Source organism: Capra hircus, chromosome 14 (assembly GCF_001704415.2).
Source record: "Capra hircus breed San Clemente chromosome 14, ASM170441v1, whole genome shotgun sequence".
Lineage (NCBI taxonomy): Eukaryota > Metazoa > Chordata > Mammalia > Artiodactyla > Bovidae > Capra > Capra hircus.
In genome coordinates, this window is record NC_030821.1 from 17532384 (window position 1) to 17551738 (window position 19355).

At 36.8% G+C, this 19355-nt stretch overlaps 1 protein-coding gene across 6 annotated transcripts in view; it reads left to right on the forward strand.

The window, feature by feature from the left end:
• The window catches only part of VPS13B (vacuolar protein sorting 13 homolog B), a 786697-nt gene that overhangs the window by 568052 nt on the left and 199290 nt on the right, over positions 1-19355 (forward strand). For all 6 annotated transcript variants that reach the window (XM_018058289.1, XM_018058286.1, XM_018058288.1 and 3 more), the window contains one exon: positions 3051-3188. In XM_018058289.1, coding sequence (XP_017913778.1) covers positions 3051-3188 — 138 coding nt within the window. The remainder of the gene's footprint in view (positions 1-3050; positions 3189-19355) is intronic.

The following is a 19355-nucleotide window of genomic DNA, read 5'->3' on the forward strand; positions in this document are numbered from 1 at the left end:
AGCATCAGGATATAACTATAAGGCAACTAACATACCAGGAAATAACATTTGCTACACATGGCAAACAAAGCATTAACACCCGTAATATATAAGGAGTTTCTACAAATCAGTAAGAAAAAAAACCCAATAGAAAAATGAGTATTTATTTTTAGAAGAAGAATCCTACATGGCCAATAAATGAAAAAATATTCTACCTTTGTTATTTCCTACTAGCATAAAATGTTTGTCTTATTATGTCAATACATATAAATCTTGATTCTTCTAAACATTGTATGGGTTATTGGTTTTTATTTAAATATTAGTCCATTGATGGATGTCTTAGTTCTTTTCTACTTTTTGCTATGATAAACAGTTATACAATGAATTTGTATGTGTGTGTGTTATGTTTGTTCGGTCGCTAAGTCGTGTCCAACTCTTTGGGACCCCAGGGACTGCTGCACACCAGGCTTCCCTGTCCTTCACTATCTCCCAGAGTTTGATCAAACTCATGTCCATTGAGTCGATGATGCCATTCAGCCATCTCATTCTCTGTCACCCGCTTCTCCTCCTGCCCTCTATCTTTCCCAGCATCACTGTCTTTTGAGTTGGCTCGTCACTTCAGGTAGTGAAAGTATTGGAGCCTTAGCTCCAGCATCAGTCCTTCCAATGACTATTCAGGGTTGATATCCTTTAGGATTGACTGGCTTGATCTCCTTATTGTCCAAGGTCGTCTGTAAAGTCTTCTCCAGCACCACAGTTCTAAAGCATCAATTCTTTGGTGTTTGGCCTTCTGTATGGTCCAGCTCTCACATCTGTACATGACTACTGGAAAAACCATAATTTTGACTATGTGGACTTTTGTTGGCAAAGTAATGTTTCTGCTGTTTAATTTAATACGCTGTCTAGGTTTGTTATAGCTTTTCTTTCAAGGAGCAAGCGTCTTTTGATTTCATGACTGCAGTCACCGTCCACAGTGATTTTGGAGCCCAAGAAAATAAAATCTGTCACTGTTTCCATTTTTACCCCATCTGTTTGCCATGAAGTAATGGGACCGGATGCCATGGATCTTAGTTTTTTGAATGCTGAGTTTTAAGCCAGCTTTTTCACTCTCTTCTTGCATAGACATTATCAGTTTTTTTAGTCTTGGTAGGTAGAAAACTCGACTTATTTTAAAAAGGTTTTTTTTTTCCTTTAATTATTTCTAAGATGTAGTATCTCTTAATGTTTATATTTTAACTGCTTTATACCATTTGTTTTCCTTCATTTATTACTTGTTTATTTTCTTCATAAATAAGTGCTTTTTCTACCCTTTACCCATTTTTCTGTTAGTGTCTGTATTAATTATACAAACTATATAGTCACGATATCCCTTTTCTGCCATACAAGTTTAAATATGTGGTTTTTATACCTTGTTATACTTATCATCCTCATTTTTACTTGCCAAGTTTTTACACATCATATTAATTTTTCTACATCAGTTTAATTCATTCCTGTGCATTATTTATCCAGCAACATCATTTATCTTTTTTTTCCTTCAGATCATTGTTTTCTCTCTAGATTGTATCATCTGTAAAATCAAGAATTATGTCTCCTCATATAGGTCTGGCACAGTATCACTTACTTGATAATAATGATTTCTTCTTAATGATGGCTACGTAGGTGAGACCTAGAAAGAGAAGCTCAGGTCCTGACAGGCTACATAGAGCCTACAGACTGATTATAGACCTACCAGCAATAGACGTTTGCCATCCTTTCACCAGACTTTACCGTTATGTTTGAACAACAGAATAGTATAGTGTTACTGTGTAATAGATCTACTATGCATATTCTCACTGCTTTAAATTCACTGATTATATAAAAAGAGAAGAATGCACTAGTTTAGTGTTTGATCTTTACCACATAGATCTAACGTCACAATCAGTTGCTTTCAGTATTTTCTTTGAAATCACATAAAGGTTCATATGTGCCAAGTTTCATAAGGATCACATGATAAGGTCAAGAAATACAAATTCCAAGGCAGAATTTATATGCCCAGTTCACATATGACAGTAATACTGTATAACCATATGTTGAATATAATACACAGTATGTAAATGCTCTTCTTGAATGCAATCCAATCAATAAAACCTAAAATAAATAACACTTTAATAACACATTTCAAATCAACTGAAAATGGAATAGATGGACTCTATGGCAAGAACATCCCTGTAAAATTGACATTGAAAGGCCATTAAAACACAGAGAGTAAAACAATCTTGAAACTAAAGAAAAACTGTGAATATTTAGAAGTTTTTAAAAAGCCTACTACATTGCATGCCAAGATATAGCAGTCGTTTTTATTTAAAGAGCTATTTCAATAAAAACTGGATTGCCAAGCATTAAAAAGTAAATTCCATTTACCTTCACCAATAACTGAAAGAAACTTTAAAAAAATATACAATATCAACCTTAAAAAACTTAAAATGCACAATATTTAATAGAAAAATCAAAACTGAAAAAGTCCACTGTTAGTCATAATTGGAACTGTTGAAAGATTGACCTATTTTATCATTAAAAAAGGTTATGGGAAAGCTACTGAAGTTAACTTCAAAAGCCTAGCAGTAAAAGTGATTGTAATGTCAGTAAAACTGAAACAGATCGAATAACCCCTAAGTAGTACTAATCCACTGCATCTTTGAACATGTATATGCCTCTTTTTAAGCTGGAAAGGTTGCCCTTTTTTTTCTCTTGTTTCCAACATCCCTTTAAAAAAGAAATCTATCTATTCAACTGTTAACAGTCAGCAGCTCAGTACAAAAGCTGCCTTTACTCAATGGTGATATGAGCTAAGATTTGAAATGTTTTTTCCTCTTTGGCCTGGTTCTGGAAAACATAGTTTCCTCAGTCTACCTTGTACAGAGAGGGCTTCTCTTTAAGTATGTATGTACTGAATGTATACAAACAAATGCATTAATGAAAGTGACATACAATATTTTAACTTTTTTCTCTTGGTTATCAGCTCAAACTCTCTTACACCAGAATTGATGTTTGTGTTGTAATTGACATTTTCAGCTTTAATTTTGTCTCTTCAGATCCTGGGAAGACTTTGCCTGAAGCCCTTGATTATTGCACAGTTTGGCTGCAGACGGTACCTGGAGAAATAGACAGCAAAAGTGGTATTCCACCTTCACTTGTAACGCTACAAATTAAAGATTTTCTTAACGGACCAGGTAAGAAAGTCATAATTCAAACTTTTTTTTCCTGTGAGTCTCTCAATGTGTACATGGAGTCTGCTAGTAATCTTGATGTTCTTTTCCAACCGTGAGTAATTTGTTTTCCAGACGTGTACTTTTCTCAGGCTACCTATTTTAGAGATCAAAAGGCTAATATTAATATGCATTAAAAATTACCCATTAGTTGACAAAAAGTAGTTATCAATTTAAAAAGTAGTTGTTTTATTTCTGCCTTTTCTCCTAATTAAATGTGGGACCTTAGGCCATTGTCTACTCTCCTGTGCCTCAGTTTCTTTACCTGTAAATGAAGAGATAAAATAGGTAATAATGGATGGATAGATGGGTGGGAGCATGAATGGATAGATAGGTGGATAAGATACATGAATACATACACAAGATAATACACATAGGTAGATTGGATTAGGTAAATACACATTTGAAATGCTTAGCAAAGCGCTTGGGACATGTTAACACTCAATTTTCAATAGATATAGATATCAAAAGCTGTTAAGTGCTTATTATGTCCCAGGTACTAGGTACTTTATATACTTGTATAAAGCCAAGGTGTAGGCTCTTTAATTATTCCCATTTTACAAATACAGAAGCTAAGACTTAGAAAAATGAAGTCGATTGCCTGAGATCACGGTAGCAAAGCAGCCATTCAAACTCAAGTCTTTATGACTCCAAAGACCTAGGTCATTTCTATACTGTGCCAATTTTAGTATAATTAAAGGTTTTTTCTTTCTTGTCTCTTTCCTCCTCATGCTCTTTCTTTTTGCTGCTCTATTTCTTCCTCCTTCATCTCATTTAATTAATTTTTTTCATTTTTAATTGGAGGATAATTCCTCTTCTTTTCTTTGTTACTCTTATATCATCTCTGAGATCTGACCTGTTTATTTAAAAAAAAATTACTACAGTTAAGTTTTCCTTTTGTTATACGCACAGTGCTCCAGAACATGTTAGTCATTAAAAGAATACCAGTTTCTTCATTAGGAGTTTAAAACTGTGGTGTTATACTGTCTTAAGATCTCTAGCAATATACTGCAAGGCATGAATTTTGGTGATTGAAAGCTATCCCTATGTAGACCTGATTAAGTTTGTGTGCCACAACATGCCAGTAAATTATGATTCATGACTACAAATAGAGAAAGTGGCCCACCATCAGGACTAGAGTAGAAATCACCTCGGTTGGCCCCTTCACTGGGGCTCAGTTCTTCTTATACATGTTTATCTGATGCTTGGATTTAAAACATATAGATATATGAAGAATTAGTTCTAATTTTTAGTATCTAGATTGACTATATAGGTGTGGTTTTAAAGAGTTGAAGGAAGGGAAGAAGCTGATGATGAAATCTAAAGGATTCATGAAAGATGGAAGCATCCTTTAGAATGCTGGACGGTTGAACAAGAGTTTGAGTCCTTGGCTAGTGAGTGTGAAGTACCGTATTTCATGGAATTCAAGCAACCGTCAATGTAGGAAAAAACATTTTATAAACTACTAAGAAAAAAAGAAAAAAATACTTGCTACTTAAGCTATTTTATATATATATATATATATATATAAAATATACATGTATATGATGTTTCACTGATGGTTCAGGTGGTAAAGAATCCACCTGCAACTTGGAAAAGGAAATGGCAACCCACTCCAGTATTCTTGCCAGAGAAATCCCATGGACAGAGGAGCCTGGCAGACTACAGTCCATAGGGAGGCAGAGAGTCGGTAGCTTTCTTACTTCATCAGTTGCAGGACAAAAGACTGAATATGCCAGAATGAATGAAATAGGGTAAGAACGTGAGTAGTTCATGGAGAAGTGATAGAGAAACTTGCATTTACTTCCTTTTTCTCTCTTTTGGTTTCAGATTTTTTTTGCTTTTAGGCACAGTCTTTCACCTTTTGGCTAGAAAGTTCCCTTCTAGTTTACATTGATTTGTTTCTAAAAGGGATGGGATCTTCAAGTCAACGGTAAATTGTGTACCATATTTTTGTGGCTCCCATATAATTTGAGTTTTGAGAAATATCAATGAGCAAATTAAAACTTACATTTTTATTATGTCATTCAATTTGACTGTGTATGACTTTTACAACAGTTGTACTTTGTGTTTATTATATTTTTTAAAATTGGAAACTGCATATTTGCCGTTTCTGATTTTATGCCCATTCAGTAATAAGATTGCCTATCTGGGGGTTCAAACTTTTAAATTAATGAATTGAAATAGTTATTTTACAACAGTGCTTCTCAAACTGCAGTGTGTGTTTGAACATCTCTGGAGTTGTAGTTAAATGCAAATGTGGTTTAATAGTGATGAAATTCTATGTTTCTAATAAGCTCACAGGTAAAATGAACATTATGGATCTGGAGACTATACTTTTTGTACCAAGATTTTATATGAGTCATACATTAATAATATATGTTTATATATGATTTACTTGCCAACAGTACAATTACTGAGACTCAAACTGCAGATATTTGGGGGCATAGGAGAGCGGGAAATGATACAAAGAATGACTGTTTTTTAATTTTATTTATTTATTTTGGCTACTCTGGGTCTTCACTGCTTGTGCTGGCTTCTCTAGTTGCAGGGTGTAGGCCCACCAGGGAGGCCCTGAGTGTTTTTTTAAATGATATTTTATTATGAGAAATCAAATACAGTATCCAGTATAAAATGGTTTAACTTCTCCAAAGTCTAAAACATTTTTTAACCAAGAGTACTTTTCTATCATAAATTATTTGAGGGGAGATTAGTTTGAATGATATGTCAGTTGTGTGGGATTCCACTAGAACATTAAGCTAACAGCCTTGAACTTCTCCAGAATTTGCCACCTTAAGAGAAAATTTCCTTATTATAAATAGTTTGTCATGTAAAGTATGTACATAAGTGTTATTAAATAAAAATTGTTATCTCTCTGTAAACAGCTACTGTACATTAATTTAGAGAGCAATAGGAGTAATGAGACATAATAAAGCATTTTTTGCTGTTGAGTTCAGTTGCTAGGTCATGTCCAATTCTTTGCAACCCCATAAACCATAGGACACCAGGCCTCCCTGTCCATCACCAACTCCGGGAGTTTACTCAGACTCATGTCCATTGAGTCGTTAATGCCATCCAGCTATTTCATCCCCTCTCCTCCTGCGTTCAGTCTTTCCCAACATCAGGGTCTTTTCAAATGAATCAGTTATTTGCATCAGGTGGCCAAATTATTGGAGTTTCAGCTTCAACATCAGTCCTTCCAGTGAACACCCAGGACTGATTTCCTTTAGGATGGACTGGTTGGATCTCCTTGCAGTCCAAGGGACTCTCAAGACTTGTCTTCTCCAACACCACAGTTCAAAAGCATCAATTCTTCTGTGCTCAGCTTTCTTTATAGTCCAACTCTCACATCTATACATGACCACTGGAAAAACCATAGCCTTGATAAGATGGACCTTTGTTGGCAAAGTAATGTCTCTGCTTTTTAATATGCTATCTAGGTTGGTCATAACTTTCCTTCCAAGGAGTAAGCATCTTTTAATTTCCTGGCTGCAATCACCATCTGCAGTGATTTTGGAGCCCAAAAAAATAAAGTCTGACACTGTTTCCACTCTTTCCCCATCTATTTGACATGAAGTGATGGGACCAGATGCCATGATCTTAGTTTTCTGAATATTGAGCTTTAAGCCAACTTTTTCACTCTCCTCTTTCACTTTCATCAAGAGGCTGTTTAGTTCCTCTTCACTTTCTGCCATAACGGTGGTGTCATGTGCATATCTGAGGTTATTGATATTTCTCCCAGCAATCTTGATTCCAGCTTGTATTTCCTCCAGCCCAGCGTTTCTCATGATGTACTCTGCATATAAGTTAAATAAGCAGGGTGACAATATACAGCCTTGATGTACTCCTTTTCCCATTTGGAACCAGTCTGTTGTTCCATGTCCAGTTCTAACTGTTGCTTCCTGACGTGCATACAGGTTTCTCAAGAGGCAGGTTAGGTGGTCTGGTATTCTGATCTCTTTGAGAATTTTCCACAGATTATTGTGATCCACACAGTCAAAGGCTTTGGCATAGTCAATAAAGCAGAAATAGATGTTTTTCTGGAACTCTTCTTGCTTTTTTGATGATCCAGCGGATGTTGGCAACTTGATCTCTTGTTCCTCTGCCTTTTCTAAATCCATCTTGAATATCTGGAAGTTCACAGTTCACGTATTGCTGAAGCCTGGCTTGGAGAATTTTGAGAATTACTTTACTAGCGTGTGAGATGAGTGCAGTTGTGCAGTAGTTTGAGCATTCTTTGGCATTGCCTTTCTTTGGGATTGGAGTGAAAACTGACCTTTTTCCAGTCCTGTGACCACTGCTGAGTATTCCAAATTTGCTGGCATATTGAGTGCAGCACTTTGACAGCATCATCTTTTAGGATTTGAAATAGCTCAGCTGGAATTCTGTCACCTCCACTAGCTTTGTTCATAGTGATCATTCCTAAGGCCCACTTGAGTTCATATTCCAGGATGTCTGGCTCTAGGTTATGTATTATTTTATATATTTTTGGCAACTCAAAAAAAATATTTTTTCAGATTTTAGGAAATAGTATGTTAAGAGCAGTATTATTTATGCTGACTGGAGGAACAAAATTCAGTTTTATAATATTCCCCAGTACCATTCTCTTCCCTTGAAAAATAAAAAGCCCCTTTTTTTTAGTGTTGCAAAGAATGCTTCTAAGTATTATGCAGTATTATCATTAAGAATCTTTTGATAGCATTAGTTTAACCTGTATGCACATCTTGTTTAAGTATCATTCCCAAAGAATGCTTTATATTACAACTCTAAAATAGTGTATTTTCATTTACTCCTTTCTTGCTCTTGAATTAAAGTTTCAGTAGCAATAAAAGTTATGGCCCTGAAGAGTAGAGGAAATGCCAACTATAACTACCTAACCTTAAATTTTCTTTCTAAGGTGCAAACTTAACAGCTTTTGAATTCAGCCTTTCAGATTTTTTTTTAGGGATTATTTTATCTAAACAAGGTGATGCATATGCTGCTCCTTAGCATTTATTTTGGGAGAATAACTCAGTGTGTTGAGTATCCCCTGATTTCCTCAGTTCACTTAATAGTACCTTAGAGCAAATGGTAGGTCCCAACTTGTACATCAAAAACCCCTTCAAAGCTCTCTCAACCCCCACCTCCTTCCTTCAGAGGCAACAATTGTACCCATTAGCAAGGTCACTGGCTTGGAGAAACCTGGAAAACAGCAGCTACCAGAAACCCACTAGAATAATATATCCAGCAGGTGATAGATTAGTTGGAACAAATTGGAACCATTGCAGTCCAGCAATCCTGGTTTCTTTCAAGCTGTTTTTAAAATGTCGTCATTTTAATACACAATCTAAGCCCCGCGGAACAGTCCACAGCAGGTTAATTTGAATCATATGATGTGTCACTGCCCTCAGCTGACATGAGCTCTATTCCATGTGTGAAGCCATAATAAATCCATTCCCAACCGAGGAAAATTCCCCATGAGAAGGTGAACTAATCCAGGCCTCACACTGGCATGCTAGCCCTCCGTAATTGAAAGCAGGGCCACCTGTTCCCAGCACAGTTAGCCTATAGAGAAGAAATTACTGTTAGATACTTCTTACATTGAAAACTCATTCATACTTCTTGCAGATTCAAATTCAGCTATGAACTGCTTCATATGACATCATACAGAAACTTAGGAATGTGCCCCCTTGATCCCAGTTTAAAAGTTTGTTAACTATAGGATTTCTTAACTTTGAAATGAAATTTTTTTTTTTTAATTTAATGAGAGCTGACACTTGAGAAGAAGAACTGGGAAGGGTGCAGATTTTTCTAATTAACTTAAGGTCATTTACAGACATATTTGAACTCCCTGGTATTTTTTTCATTGTTTCTTTGCAGAATGTATTTGAATACTGTCACTATAGCCACTAAATGACACTTAGAAGATAGGAAAGAAAAACTTGCCAAGTTGGGAGAACATTCCCACATGTATGTTTTATTATAAATAATTAGCATATCACAATTTTCATATAATTTTAGGCAACATGGTTATATCAAAGTTATGACTATAATTTCCTGTTTCTTTTATTTTAATATATGTGGTGTCACTTGCTGAAACACATAGCCACTGATAGTTTTTCTCATAATAAAATCATTTATTTACTCTCTCCTTAACTAACTTGTTAATTCATTTATCTGTGTCATTTTCAGTTTTTCTGATTTCATTCAAGCTTTGGATTGGTTTTATTTAATTTTTATATTAAGATATTATTTGACTTTTAATTTTTTGTAGTTCATTTTAAAAAATATAAATTTATTTATTTTATTTGGAGGTGTAGTCCATTTTTTATAAATTTAGTGTTTTATAGGTTGCAAGGATTTTAATTTTCACTTAAAAAAAAATCCTAACCACCCTACAATTTCCTGTCCTCACAGCCTCTTTGATTTGAATGAAAATACATACTGGAATAATGTGAAATACTACTTTAAAAGCTTCTCAGATATAGTAACACACCATTCAAATAGGTTTGTTTATAATGAATATAAAGTAGAAATGCTAAGTTGTTTACTGCCAATTTTGTGTATTTTTAAAATGTGCTTACTTTTCATGATGATATCTGTTTTTATGTTCTGTTATTACAGAATTCATTACTATTGGGAATTAATCCAGACATAGGTAGAAGATGACTGACTCAGGGAAATTAAGATAACCTGAAAAAACACAAATAGCCTCCTGACATTTTCTGGAGTAGAAAATAAAGAATAGGTAATATGATTTTTTATACAAGAAGATACAAAGTAAAAGGAAGCATCTTGAATAGCTAATTTTAATTAATTTAGTCGTCTTCTTGTGACTCTGATAGTTAACCCCTTGTTCTTTTCTCTTTCCAGAAATAGGGCCAAGGTCCCCACCTTGGTCACTGGAGTCCTATCTCTATTTTAGTTTTACAACCATACTAGCAAGCTATCTTCTACATTTAAGAAATGTAAACTAGTTAATAAAACTGTGAGAACCTTGACTTTTACATTTCCTAGGTGTTACGGGTTTCAGTTTGCAGCGTCAGCATTGTATTATCATCGTTTATTTTCCCTATGATTTATCAAAATAAAACAATAAACTTGAAGTCAGAATGTCAAATAGAGAGTAGATAAAGAATTTTATTTTATTGCTGAATTTTTTTAATTGAAGTAGTTGATTTACAGTATAGTGTTAATTATAGGTATACAGCATAGTGATTCAGCATTTTTTCAGCAGACCATTGTCAGTTATTGTATTTCCTGTGCTATACACTATATCCTTGTTGCTTATCCATTTTATGTACAGTAGTTTGTATCTGTTAACCCCATACTTCTAATTTGCATGGACTCTGTAGTTGTGGCATGTGGGCTCCAGAGCATGCAGTCTTCAGTTGTTGTGTCAGAAAGGGCTCTCTGGTTGTGGCACACAGGCTTAGTTGCTCATCAGCATGTGTGATGTTAATTCTCTGACCAGGGATTGAACCTGTGTCCCCTGCATTGCAAGGCAAATTCTGAACCACCAGGAAAGTCCCTGTTTGTATATTTTAGATACTAACCCTTAATTAGTTACATTGTCTGCAAATATTTTCTCCCATTCCATAGGTTGTCTTTTCACTTTGTTCCTTTGCTGTGAAAAATAGTTTTTAAGTTTGATTAGGTCTCATTTATTTTTTTTTTTTTTGCTCTTATTTATTTTGCCTCAGGAAACTGATCTAAGAAATAGTATACAACCTAATAGTACCAAAAGTAGTATACAACCTAATAGTACAAAAAGTAATTGCAGTTTTCGACTGTGAATATTAAATCATTATCACTAGGCTCATGTTTATTAATCAAAATAGGAATCATTACAATCAATATAATTTTGCCAATGAGAGGTAGTTTGTTTATTCCTGTAGCGTAAAAATCCATGCTTCAGGATTCAACAAACTCTTGGAAAGCATTTTCTGCCTCCCACTGGTTGTGGAAGCATTTTCCCTGCAGAATGTTGTCAAGATGGTGGAAGAAGTGATAGTCGGTTGATGAGAGGTCAGGTGAATATGGCAGATGAAGCAAAACTTCCTAGCCCAACTCGTTTAACTATTGAAGCTTTGGTTGTGTAATGGGCGATCAGGGGTTGTGGTAGAGAATTCGGCCCTTTCTGTTGGTCAGTGCTGGCTGCAGGCATTGCAGTTTTTAGTACATCTCATCAATTTGTTGAGCATAATTCTCAGAGGTAATGGTTTCATGAGGATTCAGAAAGCTGTAGTGGATCAGAAGGGCAGCAGACCACCAAGCAGTGACTGTGACCTTTTTTTAGTGCAAGTTTGGTTTTGGGAAGTGCTTTGGAGCTTCTTCTCAGTCCAGCCATTGAGCTGAAAGTGAAAAGTGAAAGTCGCTCAGTCATGTCCCAACTCTGTGTGACCCCATGGACTATACTGTCCATGGAATTCTCCAGGCCAGAATACTGGAGTGAGTGGCCTTTCCCTTCTCCAGAGGATTTTCCCAACCAACGGATCAAACCCAGGTCTCCCACGTTGCAGGCAGATTCGTTACCACCTGAGCCACAAGGGAAACCCAAGAATACTGGAGTTGGTAACCTGTCCTTTCTCCAGCGAATCTTCTCAACCCAGGAATCAAACCAGGATATCTTGCATTGCAGGCGGATTTTTTACCAACTGAGCTATCAAGAAAGCCCAACCATTGAGCTAGTCAGGCGTAAAATCCACTTTTTGTTGCACGTCACAATCTGATTGAAAAATGGTTCATTGTTTCATAAAATAAGAGAAGACAATGCTTCAAAACAATTTTTTGATTTTCAGTCAGCTCAGAAGGCACCCACTTGTCAAGTTTTTTCACCTTTCCAATTTGCTTCAAATGTCAAATGACCACAGAATGGTCAATGTTGAGTTCTTCGGCAGCTTCTCATGTAGTCATAAGAGGATCAGCTTTGATGATGGCTCTTAATTGGTCATTGTCAACTTCTGATGGTCAGCCACCACTTTCATCATCTTCAAGGCTCTCTTGTCTCCTTTGCAAAACTTCTTGAATTACCAGTGCACTGTACATTCGTTAGCATTACCTGGGCCAGATGCATCATTGATGTTGCAAGTTGTCTCTGCTGCTTTACAACCCATTTTGAACTCAAATTTAAAAATCTCTCAAATTTGCTTTTTGTCTAACATCATTTCTATAGTCTAAAATAAATATAAAATAAACAGCAAGTAATGTCATTAGCCAAGAAAACATAAAGTGAGAAATCCACATTAAAATGATGTATAACATAACCACATTTGTTTAAGAATGTATTCTAATATCAAATGTCAAAGTTCAACAATGCAAAGCTGCAATTACTTTTGCACCAACCTAATATGATTTATCCACTCTTTCCCCATCTGTTTCCCGTGATAGATGGGGAAAGAGTGGAAACAGTGTCAGACTTTATTTTTTTGGGCTCCAGAATCACTGCAGATGGTGATTGCAGCCATGAAATTAAAAGACACTTACTCCTTGGAGTAAGGAAAGTTATGACCAACCTAGATAGCATATTCAAAAGCAGAGACATTACTTTGCCAACAAAGGTCCGTCTAGTCAAGGCTATGGTTTTTCCAGTAGTCATGTATGGATGTGAGAGTTGGACTGTGAAGAAAGCTGAGCACCGAAGAATTGATGCTTTTGAACTGTGGTGTTGGAGAAGACTCTTGAGAGTCCCTTGGACTGCAAGGAGATCCAACCAGTCCATTCTGAAGGAGATCAACCCTGGGATTTCTTTGGAAGGAATGATGCTAAAGCTGAAACTCCAGTACTTTGGCCACCTCATGCGAAGAGTTGACTCATTAGAAAAGACCCTGATGCTGGGAGGGATTGGGGGCAGGAGGAGAAGGGGACGACAGAGGATGAGATGGCTGGATGGCATCACTGACTCGATGGACGTGAGTCTGAGTGAACTCCGGGAGTTGGTGATGGTCAGGGAGGCCTGGCATGCTGCGATTCATGGGGTCACAAAAAGTTGGACACGACTGAGGGACTGAACTGAACTGAACTGAATATGATTTATGTCAAAAAATGTTTTGTCTGTATTCTCTTCTAGGAGTTTTATGGTGTTATGTCTTATATTCATGTTTTTAAAACATTTTGAGTTTATTTTTGTATATAGTGTGAGAAAATGTTCTAATTTCATTGTTTTACATGAAGCTGACCACCTTTCCCAGAAATGCTTGTTTAAGAGATTTTCTGCATTGTATATTTTTGCCTCCTTTGTCATAAATTAGTTGACTATAGATGTGTGGGTTTTTTTCTGGGCTCTCCATTACATTGATCTCTGTGTCTGTTTTTGTTCCAGTACCATGTTGTTTGATTACTATAGATTCGTAGTATAACCTGAAATCTAGAAGAGTTATACTTCCAGCTCTGTTCTTTTTTCTCAGGATTATTTTGGAGATTTTTGAGTCTTTTGTGGCTCTAAATAAATTTTAGGATTATTTATTCTAGTTCTATGAAAAATATCATGGGTGATATTTATAAGGATGGCATTATGTCTGTAGATTGCTTTGGGTAGTGTGGCCATTTTAACAATATTAGTTTTTCCAATCCAAGAGCATGAGATGTCTTCCCATTTCTTTGAATCATCTTTAATTTTCTTCATCAGTGTTTTATAATTTTCAGTGTATGGGTCTTTCACCTCCTGGTTAAGTTTATTCCTGGGTAATCGGGCTGTTTTTTTGTTTGTTTGGAGGGGGAAAGGGGATGCAGTTTTAAATAGGATTTTTTTTTAACTTTATCTTTCTGATATTTCATTATGACTATATAGGTTTTTGTACATCAGTCTTGTATCCTACAATGTTGCGGAATTCATTTACTAGTTCTAACAGTTTTTGGGTGGAGACTTAACAGTTCTCTTTACAGAGCATCATGTCATCTGCAGATAGTGACAGTTTTACCTCCTCCCTTCCAATTTGAATGCCTCTTTTTCTTTTCTTATTGCTTTGGCTAGGACTTCCAATACTATGTTAAGTAGAAGCAATGAGAGTGGACGCCCTTGTGTTCTTCTAGAATTTAGCAGGAAGACTTTCAGCTTTCCATCACTGAGTATTATGTTGACTGTGGGTTTGTCGTGCGTGCATGAGTGCTAAGTCGCTTCAGTCATGTCTGACTCTTTGTGACCCTGTGGACTGTAGCCTGCCAGGCTGCTCTGTCCATGGAATTCTCCAGGCAAGAATACTGGAGTGGGTTGCCATGCCCTCCTCCAGGGGATCTTCCCGACCCACAGATCAAACCTACGTCTCCTGTGTCTCCTGCATTGCAGGTGGATTCTTTACCACTGAGCCACTGGGGAAGTCCCGTTGGTTTGTCATAAATGTACTTTATTATGTTGAGATGTGTTCCCTTTATACCCACTTTGAGTGTTTTTATCATGAAGTTGTTGAATTTTGTCTTCAGTCTTCTGTTCTTTGTACAGAAAATAACCTCAGCTATCTCTTCTATGCCTACAACCTCCAATGCCTATTTCTAATTTTGATTCATTATCCACCTTCAGCACTATTTCTTCATCTCCCTGTGAGATGCATTTAGTTATTTAAAATACCCGGGTTCAATCCGCGGGTCAGAAAGATCCCCTAGAGAAGGAAATGGCAACCTACTCCAGTACTTTTGCCTAGAAAATTCCACGGATGAAGGAGCCTGGTGTCCATGGAGTCGCAAAGAATCGGACACAACTGAGCGACTTCACTTTCACTATTAAGTCAAAAATTGTTTCTTTTTCTTATTGGCTCCATCTCTTAGTACAGTCTTCAAATGTCTTCACATTTGCTAGTGATGGCAGCAGTGTTCCATTCAGGTCTTCTCACAGTTTTACTGCCACCTTCAAGTCGTCCCTTTTTCATTCAAGCCTTTTTAGTTTTTCCTTTGAAATGGTTCTCCATTATACCTGCCACCTACCTGTGCCCTTATTACTTCTTTGGTCTATTTACTGGTGACCCTCATTTCAGATTTTTCTTTTACTCAATCATTTTTCTCTCCTCTGCAAACTAATGTGAATCTTGACCACCCACCTCCCTCAGTTAATCAAATCATAACTGTCCTCAGACCTCGGGAATCTAACCTGGTGTCATCTGGACAATCCAGGCTTACTGTCACTACGAAAGTAATTCTAAGTGAGATCATTTTTCTTCTTTGAACCCCAGTATTTTCTTCTGTATCATACGAGAGTTGTCCTGAGATTCCTGCAAATTCTAAAATGATGTCTGTAATCCCCAATGGAACTCTTCATTTATTTTTCACAACAAGTGTTTATGAGCAATTATGATATTCCAAGTAATCTTCTAAGCCTTGGAATTACAGTGGTAAGCAAAAGATACACAGTAATTTCTCTCAGGAAATGCATACATCTAGTAGAAAGGACAGGATTTGATTAGCAAGTAGTCACCCAGAGTATTTATTATATAATTATAAGCTAATATAAGTGTCATAAACTTTTCTGGATTTGTAAAAGATTAGAGATTTAGGGAAGCTTGTCTGAGCTGAGTTCAGACGCTTGTATAAAAGGGAGTTAACCAAAGACATGGAGGGAACAGCAATCTTCTGACAGAATGTATGCAAAAGACCCTGTGAGGAAGGGGATTGTGGCACACCGAAGGAAATGAAAACAAGTCAGAGAGAGGGAACAGTCGCAGGAGGTGAGGCTATAGAGAAAGGTATGGGCCAGGCCTTCTAGGCCACAATAAAGGATTTGGGGATTTTTATCTTTAGAGCACTGGGAAACCACTGAAGAATTTTAAGTAGGACATATATATGATGATGAAAGAAGAGATATGAGTGTTTATTGATATGGTTATATTTGCATTTTGAAAAATTATTCTAGTTGCAGGATAAAGAATAGATAAAAAGCTCTAGAGTAGAGGCAGACAACAAATTAGCAGAATATTGCAGTAGTACTGGTGAGAGATAATAGGTTGGGTCATGGAATGGTAATAGAAATGGAGAAAAGTAAACGATTTGGTAGATAAGTATGGAGGCAGAATCCATAGACTGGTATTGGAGTAGAGGGGATGTTGTATAAGAGAGGTTTAAGGATGACTTAAGGGTTCCTGACTGATCTAACTGAAGGAATATTGTGTTGTGGACTGAATTGTGTCCCACACAAAATTAATATGTTGAAGCTCTAGTCCCTGCTGTGCTGGGCCTTTAGGAGGTAATTAGATTTAGATGAGGTAATGAGGGTCAGGCCCTTGTGGTGGGGATTAGTACACCAGACAACTTGCTGTCATTCTGTCTCTCCCTGCCATGTGAGGACACAGTAATAATACAGCCAGGCAAGCCCAGAAGTCAGCCTTCACCAGAAACCAACCTGCGTTCACTCCCTGATCTCAGAATTCCAGCTCTAGAACTATGAGAAAATAAGTTTCTGTTGTCTAATCTCACAGTTTGTGGTGTTTTAGTATGGCATCCCAAACTGGTGTCCTGTTGACTGATATGTTATAGAAAATGCTTGGGAAAAGGTATATTTTGTTTGTCATGTTTGTGTATGAGAGTAGGGAGAGATCATGAGTTCTGTGTTGGTAATTGTGCATGCATATCTGCTGCTCACACAAAAGTCTGACTAGTGGTAAAGGATTAAATGTTTTGAAAGTTTGGGGGAATATGGGTGCTGATTGAGGGCACAGACCTGGATGAGATTATTACTCAGAAGGGAAAAGAGGAAGAAAGAAAAGAGAGGAAGTAGGAAAAAAGAGTCTTTAAGACTTCATACTGAAGAAGTCAAATCAGTAATTACTGGCCAGGAGGAGAAGGAGGAACTGTAAAAGAAAGTAGAGCTAAGAGGAAAATCTGGAGAGTGCTATGTCAAAGAAGCCAAGAGAAAAATGTGTAGAAGTACTGGACAGTGTCAGGTAATGATACAAGCTACAGAAAAATGAGAAATCTTGAAAAATCTGTATGCAGGTCAGGAAGCAACAGTTAGAACTAGACATGGAACAACAGACTGGTTCCAAATAGGAAAAGGAGTACGTCAAGGCTGTATATTGTCACCCTGCTTATTTAACTTATATGCAGAGTACATCATGAGAAACGCTGGGCTGGAAGAAGCACAAGCTGGAATCAAGATTGCCTGGAGAAATATCAATAACCTCAAATATGGCGATGACACCACCGTTATGGTAGAAGTGCAGAGGAACTAAAAAGCCTCTTGATGAAAGTGAAAGTGGAGAGTGAAAAAGTTGGCTTAAAGCTCAACATTCAGAAAACAATGATCATGGCATCTGGTCCCATCACTTCATGGGAAATAGATGGAGAAACAGTGGAAACAGTGTCAGACTTTATTTTTGGGGGCTCCAGAATCACTGCAGATGGTGACTGCAGCCATGAAATTAAAAGACGCTTACTCCTTGGAAGAAAGTTATGACCAACCTAGATAGCATATTCAAAAGCAGAGACATTACTTTGCCGACTAAGGTCCATCTAGTCAAGGCTATGGTTTTTCCTGTGGTCATGTATGGATGTGAGAGTTGGACTGTGAAGAAGGCTGAGTGCTGAAAAATTGATGCTTTTGAACTGTGGTGTTGGAGAAGACTCTTGAGAGTCCCTTGGACTGCAAGGAGATCCAACCAGTCCATTCTGAAACAGATTAGCCCTGGGATTTCTTTGGAAGGAATGATGCTAAAGTTGGAACTCCAGTACTTTGGCCACCTCATGCAAAGAGTTGACTCATTGGAAAAGACCCTGATGCTGGGAGGGATTGGGGGCAGGAGGAGAAGGGGACGACAGAGGATGAGATGGCTGGATGGCATCACTGACTCGATGGTCGTGAGTCTGAGTGAACTCCGGGAGTTGGTGATGGACAGGGAGGCCTGGCATGCTGCGATTCATGGGGTCGCAATGAGTCAGACACGACTGAGCGACTGAACTAAACTGAGCTGAATGGATTTATAGACACCGTGGCTAAAAATATTACCCCCTCACCCCACTGGATTAACCTGGATTGACTAGTGTATAGTGCATTGAGGAGTAAGCAGGAGGAAAATAAATGGAAGCAGAGAGTATAACTCTTTCAAGAAGTCTGTGAAGAAGAATATGAAGTAGTGTTTTGTTTTGGTTTTTCCTTCCATTTTTTTAATTGAAGTATAGTTGATACACAATATTATATAAGTTACAGATGTACAAATAGTGGCAATATAGTGATTCACAGTTTTTAAAGGTTGTACTCCATTTATAGTTATTATAACTGAAAGGGCATTTTGTATTGTGGTTTTAGGCTCTAATTTTATGATGAAAGAGACCTGAATTTTTTCATGTTTAAATATCAGCCAGAAGAATCCAGTTGAGAGAAGAACTGGATAAAATAAAAAAGAGAAAAGATAAAGGTGGGTTCCTTAGACAAAGTGAAGAAGAATCCAACATACATGTGAAAGAACCAGTGTTGCCTTAACAAATTAAGGAAGCAAAGGAAAATGGCACATAGAAGTATTTTTTCAGTTTGGTAGGAGGAAACCAAGAGAAATTGAATGAGTTTCTCTTTCTCCTTGAAACTGGAAGCAGAGTCACTGATTGACCCTGAAGAGAGGAGTTTGGAGGCAAATGGTTTGAAATCATCCTCCAATATGACTTCTTCTTATGCTGTACTCGTTCTCATCTCTATGCCTTTTAAAAACTATTTATTATGGAAAATATTATATACAAATACAGCCTGGATGGGAGGAGAGTTTTGGGGAAAATGGATACATGTGTATGTATGACTGAGTCCTTTTGCTGTTCACCTAAAACTGTCACAATTGTTAATCAGCTGTACTCCAATACAAAATATAAAGCTTAAAAAATAAAAAATTTTAAAGTAGACTGAATAGAATATAGAAACTCTTGCCTACAATTGTCAACTTATGGCCAATATATTCGTTCTTATATAACGCTATCCATATCCTCACCTTCTGTATTATTTTGAAGCGAATCCCATGCATCATATTATATCACCTATAATATTTCAATTTGTATCTCTAAAGATAAGAACTTTTTAAAACATAAGCACAATATTATTATCAAACCTAGAGAGAATAATTCTTCAGCATCATCTGTCATCTCATATCTAGTCAGTATTCAAATTTCTAATTATCTCATGAATGTCATAGTGTATGTCAGTGTTTGTAGGCATGTATGGTTATTGTTTGTTTGTTTTCTTAACCTAGA